This window comes from Schistocerca cancellata, chromosome 9, assembly GCF_023864275.1.
Source record: "Schistocerca cancellata isolate TAMUIC-IGC-003103 chromosome 9, iqSchCanc2.1, whole genome shotgun sequence".
NCBI lineage: Eukaryota > Metazoa > Arthropoda > Insecta > Orthoptera > Acrididae > Schistocerca > Schistocerca cancellata.
Window position 1 is genome coordinate 394554724 of NC_064634.1, and position 20307 is coordinate 394575030.

Consider the following 20307-nt stretch of genomic DNA (forward strand, 5'->3'; position numbering starts at 1 on the left):
TACGAATATAAACATGACACGATACGTATATTCTTCCGCGTTTGCTGTTGTCTCACTTTAGTTTCGTAGTTTATTAGGCAGACAGGATTTAAATGAGATAGCAACAAACACAAAAAAATACATGGCAAAATGCTTATATTTGTATTATTCTTATGGTGAAGAGAATACTGTACGTGATTCACATTTCATCAGGTTCCTATTAGCAACCATCTCTTCACACAGGTAGGAAAAAATTCAGAACATAGAGTTGGCCATATTGACAAACATCCCAAACAGTCATGCCAGTCAGATTTTCGTAGTACATTGAAATTCTGCTACATTCGAAGATGAACAATACGGAATTTGTATTTACTTCATTGGATAATGTATGAAAATGCAGTTGCCGAAACTCGGGGCGGAGAAAAAAGCTCGTCTTCCACCTTTTTTCTTTTTATTTGACGGCAGAAATTAGTTGTGGCGACACCTACCAACATTTTTCAGAACTTCCGCTTGCTTTGCACTCGATTCTAAGCCGCAGGCTGTTTTTTGGATTACAAAAACCAGAAAAAAGTGCGGCTTAGATTCGAGTAAATACGGTATTAGCTCACAATGACACGCATTTCATCGATGTTAATGGCTTAGATGAGTGAGATAATCAGTAAAGATCATATTGGCTAACTGGTTACACATATGGAACTGAGAAGACTGATAATGAAAGTCTACCTTCAGGTTCTCTGTTGCAAATTTCTTTATTTGCACGTAAGGGTTTCAACTTACAAAACTGATCTCCAGGCTGTATGTGCAAATGAGAAAATATGCTGTAATTCTTGAGCCAGTTTATATTGACTTCAAGCCATGCCACATGTGTGTTGATCTGTGCTTCACGTGCAGCCTAACGACAGAGTAATGTGAATGAATGAGGTTGTGGTAAAGCTAATGGGGTGATATTTCATTGCTCTTAGTCTTCGTATAAATAGTTAGATGAGACAGTTCTCAAATCAGGAGGTCGCTGAGGGTAGAATTGACTTTTTTTAAGCCACCTTAGCCTTGGTATTGGTTAGGATTTCAGGTGTCACACCCTGTGGCCATTAACCCTAATGGGCCCTTGTTTGCAAGTAATTGACAAAAAGAAAAAAGAAAAAAGGTCTCGTGATCCACTAGAATCTTTAAAATCTAAAAAGCTGTTATGCTGAAGATCGTGTGTCCTTAATGGTCAAGTGTGTTGGTTACCTTGTGACTGGACATGGTGAATTGATAGTCAGGAATGCTGCTAAGGTGACAAAAATGCTGTCACCAACACCCCACTGAGCTTGGACAAGGTCACGTAATAAGGCTACGAGAAGCTGGACGTTCTTTCTGTGATACTGCAGAAAGACTTGGAAGGAATGTAGCCAATGTACACGATTGCTTGAAGAGGTTGTCATGAGAATGTACAGTTGCAACAAGGCCGGGCTTTGTACGGCCGCATGGCACTACCGGGATGGAAGACCGTCATGTTCGGCGTTTGGCTCTGTTGCAATGTACTGCATCTGCAGCAGCAATTTGAACAACAGTGGGAACACAGTGAACTGTTACAAATCTGTTACCTCAAGGGCAGCTTCAAACCATCGCTTTGCAGTGTGCATTCCATTGACCCCAAACCACTGCCATTTTTGACTTCAACTGGTGTCAAGCAAGAGTTCATTGGAGAGCAGGGTGGAGGCCAGTTGTTTTTTCTGATGAATGCTGGTCACGTGTTGGTTAGGAGGAGGCCAGCTGAGGATTTGCACCAAAGCTGGGTGTTAGACACAGTGGACCTACATCTGGAGTTATGGTTTGGGGTGTGATTTTGTATGACAGCAGGAACACTCTCATGATCATCTCATGCACCCTGACTGCAAATTTGTATTTTAGTCTGGTGATTTGATGTGTTGTGCTGCCATTCATGAGCAGTATTGCAGGGGGTGTTTTCCAGCAGGATAATTCTTGTCCATCTGCTGCTGTTGTAACTGAACATGTGTACAAATCGTTTACATGTTTACTTGGACTGCTCATCAGCAGATTTATCTCCAATCAAGCACATATGGGGCATCATAGGATGACAGCTCCAGCATCATCCACAGGGAGTATTAACTGTCCCTTTATTGACGGACTGAATGCAACAGGCATGGAACTCCATCTGCCAAACTGATAATCACTTATATATATTACCTAGACGGATGTATTCCTAAAATTTCATTCCTGTACATTAATAATTGTTTTGGTGTTGCAATTTCTTTATTTCCTCCCATCAGTGTATTTTATTTGCTCTCATTTTTTCTTCCATTTATTCTTTTTTGTGTTAGATTCCTGTCTGTCTGTCTAATTTTAATTATTTTTATGTATTTATTTCAGTTTAGCTTCTTTCTATCATTTTATATTTTCATACGTGTTATCCCAGTCATTATTTCTATACAATTTACTTGAATTCTGTTCTATTCATAAGCTTTGTTGTTGTTATTTTAGTTTACCTTTTATCTAGCACTAGACAGGGTTAGGACGTTAAAGGTACCACCTTCCTCTGCCGTTCCACCATTCATCTTCTGTAAATGTTTTGTTCCAGTCCAGCTTCCTTCATCTTAAACTTGTCTTTATTGTGTCAGTCCATCTTGACCTAGGTCTCCCTCATGTCCTCAGACTTGGCCTCCATCATTTCTTTTGATATTCTTGCATCTCCCATTCTCTTTTCACGTTGAAACCATTTTAATCCATTCTTCTCAATTCTCTCATTGAGTTCTTCTTCTCCAATTTCATTATGAACATTTTCATTCTCATTCTGTCTCTCCTCATTTTCCCTAACATACTTTTTATGAATTTCATTCCACTGGCTTGAATTGTTCTCTCCTCTCTTATTGTCATTCTCCAAGTGTATGATGCTTATGTGAGATGAGTAAAAAGTGCATCTTGTACTGCACTTCCTCACACTTCATTGGCACCTCCCTTCCCCAGTCTAAGCACCTCACACCTGGATAAAATGCTTTGCTTTGTTGTACCTCTTTGCTAACTTCTGCCACTTTTCTTCATTTTCTATTATCATAGTTTCTAAATATTAAAAGTTATTCACAATTTCTCTAGTCTGACCTTTAATGTTAATCTGTCCTGTACCTTCTTGTCTCCTCTGGTTACAACCAGAGTTTTTCCTGCCCACATTGCATTTCATTCCATATCTCTCATTTTTTTCCATTTAAGGTGTCTTGTTAGTTTTTGTATCTTCTTACTGTTGGTTCCCCACACCATGATGTCATTAGCAAACTAGCAATACCTTCACCTCCCTTCCTATGTGAGCTTTTTTTCTCTCATACAATTCCATCCATCCCCATTATATATAATAATTGTGGCACCACACTTACTTGTTTCTACCCTGTAACATTCCTAAACCAGTCAGTTCTACCAACTTGGGTGTGGATGCAGCTGAAGCTTTTGTCATACATTGCTTGAAGGATTTCAATTTGTTTTTGCATTCCTTTCCTCTCTTTATAAATCTATGTTTTATTTAAATCCTCATCTGCTTTATTATACCCATAATAAATATTATAAAACTGCTGTTGGCAACAATTTTTTGTCAAAGTAGATATGATGGGATTTGGGTCGATCTTGACCACTCCAGTGGGATCTATTTTATTGGTTATTTGCCATTAACCATCACAAATCAGTTCCTTTTTGTTTTTCTGTTGACTACCTTCTCTGGGTTTTGCTCTTGCATTTATTCTTTGCAAGTGCGGCATTTAAAATGTGTGAAAACACGAATCCATCAGCCAACAAAGGACACGATACAAGAAAGGAGAAATTTGGTGATGAACTGAGAACTCATACAAGTGCCTTACACTATGAGCTATCTATTTATAAGAAGATTTCTCTTATTTCTCAAAACTCTCCTGGTTTTATAAATGCAGATGCTGTAATTATGGGCAAACAGATCACACTAGAAATGATTTGACTATTGGAGGATGTTACTGTTCGCAATGAGAACCTTATTTTACATGGCAAAACTGATGATATATGCCTATCCATACTGCAACATATTGATTTGCAGATTTTTTAAATTCCTTAAAAAAATATGTTCATTGCAGTGTACTCTCAATGATGAAAATATATTCCAATTTTGAAGCATCTCCATTGAATTACATTCTGTTAACATACAAACCAAAAGCAGCTGCCCATACCAAAGCCAGTCTTTGTTATTCTAGGAAAAGTCTCTAAGGAAATGGTTTCTCCCTTTTCTGGAGAAGAAAATATTTGAAGAAATTGAGAGATGGTGTCAAGAAAGGCAGAATAAAAATCAACAAACTGTGTCTGATAGTTTTTGAAATGACTGGCAGTCTAACGAGAGTGGCTGGAAACAGCGGTCATGTGTGCACAACGGCGGCCTGCTTGTGTGAATATGTGGGTGTTTTCCTTTCTTTTCTGAAGAAGGCTTTGGCTGAAAGCTTAGTGTAATGGTCTTTTTTTTGTGCCTGTCTATGACTCAATGTATCATCTTTATGTGTGTCATCATTATGGCGAGTAGCAATCTCTCCTTTCATGATTTTTGATGTTTTAAAAATTTGTGTGACAGTAAAAAAAGTACATCCTGTTGTAACAAAAAGTAAATTTTTGTGACCATTGCAAAGCCAGCACAAATAGATTGTCGCTTTTGTCTTTAAAGCAAAAGATCAGTATTGTGAAAATTTAAGTATTATGATAGGTAAATAAAAATAATTAAAATCACACAGGCAAATTCCAAATAAAAAATTACAGTCATTAAAATGACTTTGCAAAAGATATTAAAACTAATTAGTTGAATAAAACTAAGGATCACAGTCAATTTGGTAAAGACAAAAGGCTATGTGATACTTGACAGTGCTTGGACACTCTACCTTCAGCATGCCACCTAGATAAATTAAATGCTACACTACAGTGCTGTTTTGGTAAAATAATCTGTATTATTTCAAGGCTCTAGTGAAGCACAAGAAATTTCATTTATGTTGATTACTCACAAATGAGGCCCCATCTGAATGAATGGCTGCAGGGTGTAATACCTGAGACCATAACTTGCACCACCATATAGGAGGCTTCAAAAAGTTGAGTCCACCCTTGAGAATCTTTCCTCGTCAGATCAGTGAAACACAAAGGTAACCTCTTCTGACTAGAACCACTTCTTGTAAAGCACTGTTGCCTTAAAAAAGAATCTGCTGATTGATAAATGCTGCAATAAGTTGCATGTTGCCGAAATGACCTTTCTCTAAAGATGTTCTGTTTCCTAGTTGCTTCTGCATGCAGTCACACAAGAGATATTTCTTGGAGCTCTGAACTGCTAGCTATATAGCATTAATGGTGACAGTATCCTGTAATACTAGCTCATTCTGAACTGAGTAATGTACCACCTAGCACCAGGGTATCTCATCTGCGCCGAGTTATATTGCATGGTGCACGCAGGGAGAAACCTTCGATGGCATTGGTGCTGTGGCAGCCGCCAGCTGGGAACCTGGGTGAGCAGCTGCGCAGTGCTGCACGCCTCAACGCTTCTCATGCGGCTGAGGAAAGGCAGCAGCAGCAGCAACAGCAACAACAGCAGCAGCAGCAACAGCAACAGCTAGACTCCAATGACAATAACAACACGCCTGCTGCTGTTGATCTGAATACTTTTACGTCACAACAAGGGTATGTATCAACAGCTCATAAATCAGTAAAATCAGTAGTTTCCCCTGTGACCTCCAAGACATGTAGCCCTTTGTGCTCCCTTTTGCAGACCACTTAAAGTAACCCCATGGTAGGAGTGATATGGTGCTCTGGATTAATTTGAATACATTTGTCATCATATTTTATGCATCAACTAAATAATGTTTTTGTAATCCTTAAAACTAATGGCCTCTGATTGATGTTGCTTAGAACAGTTTACCTACTTCAATATAATAACAGGGGGACATCCAGTAAGTAACGTCTATTTTACAGTAAAATTGCAACCAGCAAAGATTTTAGGAAGAATCAGTGTAATTTTTGCAGCTATGTATCTAACATCACTTTTGTGTATGGTCTGTGGTCCTTCCACCCATCAAGAATTTAGAGGGAAGGGGGGGGGGGGGGGTCAGAAGGATCCAGTGCTGGCTTTTAACAATAAAGAACTGTATGCCAGCACACACAACATATGTGTGTAGTGGGTGAACAACGTGAGGAACCCGTAACATCCACCTCATTAATGCTATTAATCCTCAAAGTAATTATAAATAACTTACGTAATCAATATTAGAGTCTTACAAAATTGTGATAATAGTGATGATTGTTTGAAAATAATTTAGTTCATGACTGAAACAGAATCAAATCACTCAGTTTTTACCCCCCGGCTAATTCCATTTTATCCCTCAGGGAGTAATTACCCCCTAGGTTGGGAACCACTGTTTTAGAGGAACCAACAAAATTTTTCTTAAAGATGAGCTACCTGAGAAAATAATTCCATATGATAGTATCAAATGGAAAATAAGCATAATGTTAACTTACTGATCTGTCTCTCCCAAGTTTTACGATGTTTTGAAGTGCAAATTTGGCCGAAGTAAGTTGTTTTAGGTGGTACTAAATGTGCTTTTTCGAGTTTAACTTCTTATCAAGATGAGCACGCAATGTTTTTGAAGTTTCCACCTAGTTGTTATTTCCTCCTCATGTGTTACACGCATCATTGGTGTAATACCTCTGGATGTACAGAACTAAGGATGCGTCTTCCTGAAATTGAGTGTGAGAAATTTTTCAAACAGACAAAAACCTCTTCTGAGTTATTACCCAAACCTTTAATATTACAATGAAATAAGCTGTTCTGTGAATTCTTAAGCATTTTGTGGGGCTCTTCTGTCATTTTAATTTCTATAACAACAGAGAGCTGGTTCCTGGCTCTAACCAAAAAAAGGGTACCCCTATGACACCATTAAGCACAGTGAGTATGCTTTCTGTGATGGGGGCTCCCCATACATTATCTGCAAGAAGCTCAGCCAACCTATCTTTCTCCCCCTTACTCATGTATAGGCTCTATCTAATACACCCACATCTCCCAGTTATAGCAACAAGCACTGCACTGACATGAGATTTATTTCAGTCAGGAGCATCATGCTCAACTCTGTGTTTAAACAGCTGACAACAATGTTAACAGAGGGTTGGTCATGGTTGTTGCAGGATGTCCACAAAACTTACACTTATGTGTGAAGCTGCTACTCATATTCTATCTAGGTCACCCTTATTTCTGTAATTTTAGCCAGACTGTTTCCTGCTTCAGTTAATTAGCTCACCTGATCCTCTTAATCAACTTGTATATTCAGCATTGGCCTCCTCGACATGCATTGACTTCTCTCCTGCCTAGAGAACCACATCCACAACTCCAAAGTTTTGGTGGAGAAAGGAAAACATTTAGGATGGGGAGAGAGAGTGCCTGTAAACTACTTAATCCACATTGTTTCCTGAAGAGACTTTTGTCTTAGCTTGGCAGGGAATAAGAAGAAAATAATTTAAAATCAGCTAAACAAAGAAGTTTGATACTATTTCTTTAGCAGAAATTTTCTCTTGAGAGTTGAGAGGGACATTAGAAACCCTAGCATAATTTCCATTAACTCTGTGTATCTGGATTGGGACTTCATTAGTTTGTGACCAAAAAAGATTCACACTGCTGCTTTTTTTATTTTTTTAGGGAAGTGAAACAAATGATAAATAGTACAGAGGAAAAAAGAATAGAGGCTTTTGAAATGTGATATTATAGCAATATGCAATATTAGAAGTGTGCATCAAATAACTTATGAAGAGGTGCTGAACTCAATCCAGCAGAAAAAGTTGTTTTTTTTTTTCTTTTTTTTTTTATGGCATTTCAAAGTACATATAATTAGGGATATCGGTTGGTAGGACATGTTATGAGGTATCAAGGGATCACCGATTTAGTATTAGAGGGCAGTCTGGAGGGTAAAAATCATAGAGGGAAACCAAGAAATGAGTACACTAAGCAGATTCAAAGGATGTAGGTTGCAGTAGGTACTGGGAGATGAAGAAACTTGCACACAATTGAGTAGCATGGAGAGCTGCATCAAACCAGGAGAGCTGCATCAAACCAGTCTTCAGACTGAAGACGACAATGACAGATACAATAACAACAATGTAAGCATGCAAAGAATAAACTTACAGTAAATGTTTTGGATGTTAAATGAAATCTCTCACTTTCGTGGATAATATTGGACATCTGTAAAGATGTTCGCCATTGACACTCGTCAGTCATTCCTCACCAATTCATCACTGAGTACAATGTCTCCATACATTTCTTTCATTTCTAATTACTATAGTATGAGGTGTTTTTTTTAAAGTATCAGACCTGTCATTCGCAGAAATACATGTATTGAATTTGAGGTACAGAACCCTAATCCTCCTTGGTAATGCACACGTTACCCAGCACTCCTGCCATTGTTGGAAACGCTCTGGAATGAGTCTTTTGGAGTGGTGATCAGCCAGGCAATCATATCCACATCTTGCGTCCATCGGCCGTGGTTATTTAATATATTATTATTGTTATTATTATTATTTTTTGATTGTTGCCGACTTATGTGGTGGGCCTTAATAAATATGATATTCCATTTAATTTTGATTTTACGGTTAAATGCTTTCCTGAAGTTCTCCTTTTTAACAATATTAATCTCAAATTATTTGTTACGTTAATGAATGTTAGACTCGCTGCATCTTAAAACATGAGCATACAAGCTGAACAATGTAATAAACTTTTCATATTAATTTCCTCGGCTAGTCAATTCACTTTAAAGCAAAAGATCTTTAGTTATTAATTACAATGGCGGCCCACACACGCGCGAGAGTATTTTTTCTTACCTCTGTTAACCATTGTATTGTAGTCGGAGTCCTGGCTCTGGGTCTCTGCTATGGTATTGAAAAATAGAATCTTAAAGCTAAGTATTTTCTGCAACTTCAGGGGGTTGTGGAGAAAAATTAATATTATGTTAATAGCGGGCGAGTTTTCCGCTTCCGCTAATTTTTCATAAGTTAATATCGCCACGTAATGGCGTTGTTGGCTGCATCGGCCGCTGCGATTGTTGAGCTGTAAATTACTTGAATGCAGGTTAATTCAAGGAAGGCGGACATGAAATCGGGATCACCTCTTACAAATTAAAAGTGCACAATAATATTAAATCATTATATTATATGCTTAACTCATACAAATATGCTTACATTTGTCAGCACTCGAAGGATGTCCGTTGATACACTCAAGACAAAAAAAGAAGTGAAGACGACTAAAAAAATTAACAAAAGAGCGTATCTTGTCATCTCTTTAGATCATTTTGTCATAAATTATTTCTTTGCAATCGAAACCTACACGGAGAAATTATTATTTTACGGCTACATGATAAAAATATATACTGTTTTTAAGTCTTTTCGTAATATGGCACTGGGGACGCTATACATTGTTGGAAACGCTCTGGAATGAGTCTTTTGGAGTGGTGATCAGCCAGGCCATCACATCCACATGGTGTCTTCTGTTGACACAAATTATGTTCTTTTTGGAGACTTTCCAGCTTGGGAAGTCGTCAAAAGTTTCACAGTGTGTTTAGAAAGTTGGGGTTACTGTTTGCATTGTCCAGCAGGACCTGTGCAGTTTCTCCAATGGCATTTCTTTTGCTCCATTGTCAACAGTTTTGGTACAAATTTCGTGCCCACCCTGCTCTTGCACAAGTTGTCTGTCAGAATTGAAACTGAATGAGGTGATGCAGTGGTTAGCACACTGGACTCGAATTCAGGAGGATGGTTCAAACCCACCTCCGGCCACCCTGATTTAGGTTTTCTATGATTTCCCTAAATCGCTTCGGGTAAATGCTGGGATGGTGCCCTTGAAAGGGTATGACCAACTTCCTTCCCTAATCCGATGGGACCAATGACTTCACTGTTTGGTCCCCTCTCCCGACCAAGATATCAAAATTGAATATGCCAATGCAATGCTTACCTTCATCTCATTTGAAAACTCTCGTATTGTTATATGTTGATCTTCTTTGACTAAAGTCTGCACTTGTTCAATGACACTGTCATTTCGGCTTATTGAAGGTCTGTCTGAACATGGTTAGCACTCCTTTAATGTGTGGCCACATCTCAAATGATTGAACCATTTCTTTATCGTGAGTTGCTCATGGCATTGTCCTCAAAAGCCTACTGAACCTTGTGAATGGTTGTCACTGGAGTATCACCAACTTTTGGCAAAATTTGATACATTATTGCTGCTCAGTTTTTTCCATAATTTTACAAACTAAATGAAATCCAATGAGTGCTCGCTATGTGTCCTCACTCGTAGGCAAAATATGTGCCTCAAGTAGAGATAGTGGCCAGTAACCAAAATACAGTTCTTTCCTATGACATCTGGATGTCACAGTGGACCATCATACAAACCTGTGTGTATTACTGCAGCAAAGATAAAAATGAGGATCAACATCTTGTACAAGCTCTGTACAGGTTGGGGAGTGAACACAGCAGTTCTATGAATATCAGCTGTTGCACTGGTCTATCCACTTGCAGACTGATGCTGTCCTATGTGTCTTTACAGCACACATACTGCAAAAGTTAAGACCCACCTAAATGATACAGTTAGGAAAATATCAGGCATCATCAAATCAGCACCTCTAAAACACTTATCAGTGTTATCCAACATCCTTCCCCCTCACACATGAAGACAAACAGCTCTGCCAAGAGAATGGCAGAACAGTAACTGCCATTACATCAGGACTACAATCCCTAGGAACCAGAAAGATTTAAATCTAAGAACCTATCATGGAAGCTTGGCAAAAAAACTCATTAAAAATCATGTTTAGATGTTGATCAGACCTGTTATGTAGAATGGACCTAATCAAATAATGACCACTTATATCAACAGTCCATGCAGACCTCTACCTAGTTTCAATATACTAAGAAAGGAAAGGGCGTATTAAAAAAAAAATTAGGACATATCTTGGAAGATGGAAATTCTGACTTCACAAGAAGTGAAAAATCTGAAAACCTTTTTTTGCGGCTTTGACAGTATGAGACACACTACCCACCATGTGGTATGGAAGGTCCAGAAGGAGATTAACACATTACCACCAAGGATGATGTGAACTGACTGAAAATGCTGGACTTTGGATTTCAACTTACCAAAATGTTACTAACAAAGTCATTTGTAATATTGTGTATAAGCTTTTTTAACACATTGGTATTTCCAATGAAGTGTGCTGTGAATTCAATGAGTTGGTAGCAATTTCTGAATTGAAGTGAAGTGAAGTGATTAGTTGCATCATCAGAAAAAAGTCATATTGTTTCTTTCTGTGAATACAGCTGTTGAAAACTTACATGTATTGTAACAGTAGATGTGCTTAATTGCATCCTCTGTAATCATTTATAGCTGAAATACTTGAGGTCTTATTTTGAAAATATGTTACTACTGTAAAAATGGAAACTTGATTATTACTCCAGTGATACTCCTGTGCTTCCTGTGACAGAATCACAGGCCAATTCTCAGAAAAATCACAGTAAAGTACTAAACATATTCGTTCAGCCTCTACATGTTTCTTCACTTCCACAATACAGTGGTATAGTTTCTCCCGATGTTGGTGTTTTACTACTTTCATAGACCATTTTATAAAATGCCAGTTGAAATATCTGTGGTAAAAGGTTTCTTAACGAGTTTATTCTCTTCCCACGTAGCATATCGTAATTGAAGAAACACTACTGCATAAGAGACATTTTTGATTTTATAGATTTCTGGCAGTTTATGTGAGTTATGAATTTGCATTTCTTTACAATGACAATGAAACTTTAAAAATATTTGTGCAAATAATACAAGGCAAGAAAAAGAGTAAATTTTTAGTAACTGTAAAAGACTGAAATACTGCCTGACTGGACTGTCAGAAGCACTGTGTGGCAGTTCACAAATGATGCTGTTGTCTATAGTGAATTTACAATAGCAGAGGACTATATCAGAATGATTAAAGACATGCGGAGGGTCGATAATTAATGCAGTTAATATCATCTAACACAGCCACACATCGATCAAGACGCATCCAACACATGGCTAAGAAAAGGCGGAAGGATTCATGATTGCAATAACTGCAAGCATATGGAAGGATTCATGATTGCAATACAGGATCAAACAATAAACACCAGATATTACAGCAAGCATATTATTAAAGATCCCAATACCGCAACAGATAAATGCAGACTTTGCAAACAACAAATAGAAACAGTAGATCACATCACAAGCAGATGGACAATACTAGCAAATACAGAATACCCCAGAAGACATGACATCGTAGCAAAAATAATACATCAACAACTTTCCATACAACATAAACTAATAAAACAACACGTTCCCACATAAAAGTATGCACCACAAAATGCACTTGGGAATGATGAATACAAATTATACTGGAACAGAACCGTTATAACAGATAAAACAACACCACATAACAAACCTGACATCATACTCACCAATAAAAAGAAGAAATTAACACAACTAATCGAAATATCCATATCCAATATAACAAATATACAGAAGAAAACAGGAGAAAAAAAATTGAAAAATACATCCAACTGGCTGAGGAAGTCAGACATGTGGCATCAAGATAAAGTTGACATCATACCAATTATACTATCAACTACAGGAGTCATGCCACACAATATTCACAAGTACATCAACGCAATACAGCTACATCCAAACGTGTATATACAACTACAGAAATCTGTAATTATTGATACATGTTCAATTACCCGAAAGTTCCTAAATGTAATGTAATATATACCATACAGTTAAAAGGAAGTCACGATTGATCAAGGTCCGCATCACTTTCCATTTTTAACCAGACATAATGTCTGAGACAGGAAAAAGAAATAATAATAAATTCATTATAATCTTCAGTTATTTAAATTGTTTCAAAACATATTTCTTCCTCTTCTAGTTTTTCATATTATTGTAGAGTATTGTTACATTCTGCTGTTATGTGAAAGCTTCCACATTATTCCAAAGATATTTCATAATTTCTAAAATTTTATGTAAAGATAGTTCATAACAATACTTATGTTATCTAGATTCAGCTCTTACAACATCTTTGTGGGCTTCTGTCAGGGTGGCTTCTTAGAAATTCTGTTACGTCGTGATAAGCATCAGTCTCATTGCCTTCTGGCAAAGTGTCGAGATGATGTGGGTGTCTCATAGGTGCACCTGAATTGCGGCCGCCTCTGCGTGCCTTCTGCCTGGTGTGAGGGTCGGTGACTCATGGTGGTAAGCAGACTGCCGTTTGACTCTTGGTGCGTTCATTCTTGTCCAGATTCATGAAGCGTCAGCTGTTGGACGCGTGTTTTTCATCAAGTTTGTTCTGCAACTGCTGAGACCATGTCCAGCAGTTGATGATTTACAAATCTGGGCAAAGTCAAATGTGACAAGAGTCTAATGGCTGTCTGCGAGGTCACCAATCCTTGCACCAGAGGAGAGTGGTGGAGACAGGTGATCGCTGCTCAGGTATGTATATATGGAATGCCTGCATAATCTTTAAACTTAGAAGAGAATGAGAGTTATGCTCATAGAAATATTGCATAATTTCGGTGCAATCACGTGGATGGAAGTGCAAAAAGATTTACTCAGCAATGTTGTAGTTTTTGTTGTGGTCTTCAGTCCAGAAACTGGCTTGATGCAGCTCTCCATGCTACTCTATCCTGTGCAAGCTTCTTCATCACCCAGTACCTACTGCAACTTACCTCTTCTGCATCTGTTTAGTGTATTCATCTCTTGGTCACCCTCTAGGATTTTTACCTCCACGCTGCCCTGCAATACTAAATTGGTGATCCCTTGATGCCTCAGAATATGTCCTAACAAGCGATCCCTTCCTCCAGTCAAGTTGTGCCACAGATTCCTCTTCTCCCCAATTCTGTTCAATACCTCCTCATTAGTTATGTGATCTACCCATCTAATCTTCAGCATTCTTCTGTAACATCACATTTTGAGAGCTTCTATTCTCTTCTTGTCTAAACTGTTCATCGTCCACGTTTCACTTCCATACGTGGCTACACTCCATACAAATACTTTCAGAAACAACTTCCTGACACTTAAATCAATACTCAATGGTAAAAAATTTCTCTTCTTCGGAAACGCTTTCCTTGCCATTGCCAGTCTACATTTTATATCCTCTCTACTTCGACCATCATAAGTTATTTTGCTCCCTAAATAGTGAAACTCATCTACTTCTTTAAGTGTCTCATTTCCTAATCTAATTCCCTCAGCATCACCCAATTTAATTCGACTACATTCCATTATCCTCGTTTTGCTTTTGTTGATGTTCATCTTATATCCTCCTTTCAAGACATCGTCCATTCCATTCATTTGCTCTTCTAGGTCCTTTGCTGTCTCTGACAGAATTACAATGTCATTGGTGAACCTCAGTTTTTATTTCTTCACCCTGGATTTTAATTCCTACTTCAAATTTTTCTTTTGTTTCCATTACTGCTTTCTCAATATACAGATTGAATAACATTGGGGATAGGCTACAACCCTGTCTCACTCCCTTCCCAACCACTGCTTCCCTTTCATGCCCTTCGACTCTTATAACTGCCATCTGGTTTCTGTACAAATTGTAAATAGCGTTTCACTCCCTGTATTTGACCCCTGCCACCCTCAGAATTTGAAAGAGAGTATTCCAGTCAACATTGTCAAAAGCTTTCTCTAGTCTACAAATGCTAGAAATGTAGGTTTGCCTTTCCTTAATCTATATTCTAGGATAAGTCGTAGGATCAGTATTGCCTCACGTGTTCCAACATTTCTACAGAATCCAAACTGATCTTCCCTGAGGTCGGCTTCTACCAGTTTTTCCATTTGTCTGTAAAGGATTCGTGTTAGGATTTTGCAGCCGAGGCTTATTAAACTGATAGTTTGGTAATTTTCGCATCTGTCAACACCTGCTTTCTTTGGGATTGGAATTATTATATTCTTCTTGAAGTCTGAGGGTATTTCACCTGTCTCGTACATCTTGCTCACCAGATGGAAGAGTTTTGTCATAGCTGGCTCTCCCAAGGCTATCATATGTGCCTTAAAAGTCTACATTCACATTGGTCCAGAGCCAGTTAAAAAAAAGTTTAATCCCAGAGCCAGTGTGACTTGTTCTACTTTTCAGGCAGTGCAGCTTCTTTAAACATTTTCAAAATTTATGGAATTGGTGTGACAAAATTATGAAACAACTGCAGCAAGACGTTAGACAAAAAAGTTAAGATGAACATTGTTACTCAAACTTAATACATTGAAAATTAGAAGTTCTTCTTTTAAGATGATGTAGTAATACTGATTGGTACTGATAAACAGTAACAAGTTAGGACTATCATTTTCTTGCAAAAAAGTGGCAAGTATAGCAAAAGAAATTCAGACATTTAACCAAATTTTAATCAGTAAACTGTTTCACATAAATTAAAAAGGAACAAAATATCTGGAACATATCCAAAGACAGAGCATTCTAAAATTTTCCCAAAAATTGCAGATGAACAACATCAAATGAGGTGCCATCTTTGGCAGGCTTTATCTCATGCTGGATTGTTTTGTGATAAAACAAAAAATGTTTTTTCCTTGTCCTGATTTTTAAGTGTTAAATTCAATAACACCTGAGACTATGAAGATAGCACCCCAGCCTGAACTGATAAGGGCCACATTTAACCCCACACAGTTTAAAAACAGAAGAATTCTAGTAATAATAGATTAGTGCGCTGAGCAGATGTTAATTAATTAATGTTAAGCATGCATTTAGGTGTACTTTACAAGATTCATAGCAGAAAACATACAACAAGAGGCAGTAAATGTTAGGAGGCATTGTTTTAAAGTAAGTACTGTTTTGAAATTCCACTGCTGCAGCACCACATTGGCATTTGGCATGTGCGCAGTGTGTACCACACACTGTTGGCTAGCCACAGATGCTGGTACAGAGTCATTCAGTGTGTTTACATTTGTGAGTATTTGAAATACCTCCTCCAATTGCGAATCATACCGACTGTCAAATGTGTGCTGTGGTTTGCTTTCTTAGTGTTTAAGGCATGATAGCAGAAGAAATTCATCATCAGATCAGTGAAATGTGTGGAAAAAACATTGCCCATCTTTTTCCAAAAAAATGAGAAATGTCAAGATGTGTGGTTTTTGAAATTATTACGGTACTTGCTGCAGTGGTTGACCAACCAGGCTGCAGGTTTCTTAGAAGATAGTATTCAAAAGCTGGTTGTATGACCTGGTAAGTGCCTTAGTATTTTTGGGAATTATGTAGAAAAGTAGAATAAAGGACAGACTTTCATGTAAAACTAAAATTGCTAAGAGAAGTCTTCATGTTTTATTTTTATTTCAGAATGATACTTAAAAAGCAAGCACACCCTGTATATCAATATGCAGTGAATGAATGCCATTTTTATAAGTTGGCTCCAAATCAAATAAATGAGTGTGTGTCGTAATCCAACACAGTTGTTACAGAGCACGCGCGCTCGTGCGTGCGTGACCCCATCCCCCCCTTCCCCGCCCCACACACACCCGACTGAAGGAGTTCCAGTTATCAGACTAGACTCTCACTGCCATTTAAGCATTTTGGTTTTTAGTAGTATTATTGATAATTTGGTAACTAATTTAATTAAATATATGAGAAAGAGAGGAATTTACTGTACAAGAAAGTAATTTTTGATTTCTTCTTTTCTATCATTCTTATTTCAGGGAACTGATTCCTGATGATAACTCTGAAATGGAACTTTGATGGGTGATATGAAGTATGTCAGGATACTGGCAAAATGAGGGTGTTTGTGGATGTTATTTAAAGTGTGTCATTAGTCCATCAAGACATAAGCACAACATTAAATGTTTTTATATACATTTTTAGAAATAATGTGATCAAAATCCACTTATCATAATGTGACGTGTGAAATATATGTCCATAACTTAAGTCATAAGAGTGAAGTTTGATTGTGTGACAATATCATTATGAAATTAAATGATTGAGTCTGTATGAAAGCACATATATGTATAGGGCATCGTACTGCAGCATTAAAAATGTATTGCACTTTTTGTTGTTTTCATTTGAAAGTTTGGAATTAATTTCTTTCTTGTTTATTGCTTTTCTTTGTTTTAACACCTTAATAAATGACATTTTCTGGAATGAAAGGCAAACTTAAGTACTTATATTTGCATCATATATGTAGCCTTTTATTTTGTGTTAAATTGATGAAAATAATAGGTAATAGAACAGTCTGTAACTCATACAGAATATTTAGTATTGTTTGTATCACACTCTAGGAATTGTAATACATCCTGTATGATTTTTCATTGTATAAATTTATAATTCTCCAACATTCAGACTTAACTCACTTTACTGCATGCAAAGTGTCCCTCCAAAACTTAAGATAATTATTTAGTTTTGGTATAGCTGTTTGTACTGAACCCAAGATGCTATTTGTTGATAAAAGAATGTACAGGGGGGTTGAATCTGATTCTGTAACTGTGACTGTCAGCTATTTGTTTACTGGTGTATTTTATTGTTACCATTATCATCCATTAAAATGTCATGAATGCTTTTGAAGAAACTGATGCAAATGGGGAAAAATGGGGAATATTAAAGTATTGCTCTTTAGCAAGAAACTTCAAGTTTATGATTGGTTATGTTGTTCATAGTTAAGGTTAGTTCCTTGCCAGGCAGTCATCTTTAATTTGCTAAGAAGAGTTATACAAACATTTTCAAATCACATTGGGAAATCTTTCTTTGCAGCTCTGTGAACATATTTTGTGTACTGTTGTCTTTCATGTAATAATTGACTGTTCTTTTGTTCTAAGAATCTTTTGTGTTAAATTTATTTATTTGCGTGCTTTCTCTCTTGCTATTGGAGACTGTTTATGTGTGTACTACCTGTGTATTGATGGAGGATGAGTATTGTTGATATGGAGGGAAAGTTTCTGACACTGATGAAAGGTTTCTTGCATTACTAATTAATACCTGTTATACATTAATTGTTATGATGTGTGTGTTTGGGATTCAAAACAATGGAGTGAAATGACTTAGAAGTAGAATAGAAATTAATCTAAGATAATTTTTCTGGGTGAAGCACCTGTATTCTGTATTCACAGAGACTAATTCATGAGTGTGTATTTTGTTCGGCATTTGCTGCTAATAATATGTAGGTATGAGTGGTTTATTTCTGTGTAGTGCTTCAATAATTATGAACTTTAAAACTATTTGTAGAGCAGTGAGATTAGTTAATGATAGTGACAAAGTGGGAGTATGACAGTGCTCTATAGTATTCTCAGTATTTTGTTATGCGTAAAACAAAGCTTGTTTCAGTTAAGGTAGGCTGAATGCTTCAAGATTTGCAAATCTAATCGCTGCCATTTATTCTCAGAATAATTTTTCTATCTTCTTTGACTCACTCATTTCACTCTTTACATTCATGTCAGATTAATATATGCACAAGTGTAATGCTTGCAACACATGGTATTTTGGACAGCAGAAAACTTTAACTCTTGATGGTATAATCATGTTTACTGCAGGTATCCTAGATGTTAGAGCCAAGCATATACAAATCACTTTCCTCTGTTCCTTAGGAATGTCTTCCAAGTTGGTTGAAATCAGTTCCTCTCTCTCTCTCTCTCTCTCTCTCTCTCTCCCCCCCCCCCCCCCCCCACAACAATAATCTTTTGTTGTCAATGAGAACATGCATTTATATGCTTTCACCATTGTTTCTTGATTTATATCTGCTAAATTTGGTTGTGTAAGAAGCATTAGAGATTCTCCTCTCTACTTTGTCATTCATGAATTGCTTTAATCAAAGAGTGATGACCCAGTATGCAAGTCCTTATGACGGGTTAACATAATGTATTTTTAATTAACTTCTCATGGTTGGGGTTCATAGTTCTCTAAAATATTGTAAATGACATCATAGTCACCCTTGAATGTAAAAGTTATTTGTTTGTAAATAAATAATGCATTTCCATATCAATGCTGAGGAACTGATGATAGACCGCTACACATTGTTACTGTGTTCCTACTGGTTCATTTTTCATAAACAAAATATGTGACAGAGTGCTAATGTAAATGGCTTTTAATAAGATTTAAAGGAAAAACACATTCATATAGGTTGTTGTTCAGTCAACCTCCTGGTATCTGCTTCCATAATAGGTAACAGGCTCCCACATGTGAACAGGAGTTTCGTCTGTAACAAATCTACAGATAAACTTCTGACAGCTTCTCTTCTCTCCTCTCCTCTTCTCTTCTTTCTTCTTTCTCCTCCTCCTCCTCTCTCTCTCTCTCTCTCTCTCTCTCTCTCTCTCTCTCTCTCTCTCTCTCTTATCTGATAATGTGAATTTTAACAGGAATATTGTAGTCAATTTTTGAAAGAGAGAAATTTAACGGATTTTTGTGGGAAGTGTCACCCAGAAATGTTACATGATACCATGTAATATAGTGTAGAATTCTGTGTACAAGAATATCATTTATGGAGTTTCCATTATTTTCTTCATACATTTAGTTTCGTGGGTTGTGTTCTATGAATTTTTCTTTGAGAAACTTTGTGAACAAAATTGTCTATTCCATGTCATACTGCTAGGAAATTTGTCTAGTACATGACTATAAATAAATGAATTATTTTATTTGTATGAACAGTTGTAGAAACCTTGTTGGCTCCTTAGCCACAGGTATCTTTACTAATAAAGGAGTTTTTATACACCTAACTGTAAATGTGTTATAGTTAAATTATTATTTAAGCTTTATGTCCCGTATTTCCTCTGATATATGTCTGATATATTGGCCACAATGGTAAAAACAGAAAATCTGCTCAGACATTGTTTATTATTATTATTATTATTATTATTATTATTATTATTATGTATTTCATTTCAAGAATGACCATTCACAGATGGACTGTCGAGATAGGAAAATGATTTTATTATACTATACATGCGTTCTACCATACACTGTATGGTGGTCTGCAGAATTAACTACACTCCAGGGATGTACCTAGTGTGATGTTCTATATATTGAAAAATTCGCTTTATATTTAGTACAATAATATGTAATTAACATTTTGTGTGAAATATAGACAAGCTTCTCCGCATATAAACTTTGACATGTGGCAGGTTAATATTTGTGGGTTGCATAATAAATAGGTGTCCCTTAGTACTACAGTGAGGTAGAGACAGTACAGTGTTCAGTTGTCAGCCACGTGAACATTTCTGATATGTATACTGCACGCGAAAAAACACTGTAGTGTCGTTTTAGCTACTAAAGACCAGGAAATTAAAGAAAAGAAAAACAAATATATTTATTTGGGAAATCACAATAACTAGGTCAAGAA

General features: G+C 36.9%; 1 protein-coding gene across 1 annotated transcript in view; it reads left to right on the forward strand.

Moving 5' to 3' along the window:
• The window catches only part of LOC126100582 (regulatory protein zeste-like), a 105757-nt gene extending 86059 nt beyond the window's left edge, over positions 1–19698 (forward strand). The window contains exons 5-6 of the mRNA XM_049911204.1: positions 5413–5637; positions 16685–19698. Coding sequence (XP_049767161.1) covers positions 5413–5637; positions 16685–16724 — 265 coding nt within the window. The 3' untranslated portion in view covers positions 16725–19698. The remainder of the gene's footprint in view (positions 1–5412; positions 5638–16684) is intronic.
• Positions 19699–20307: the final 609 nt, after the last annotated feature.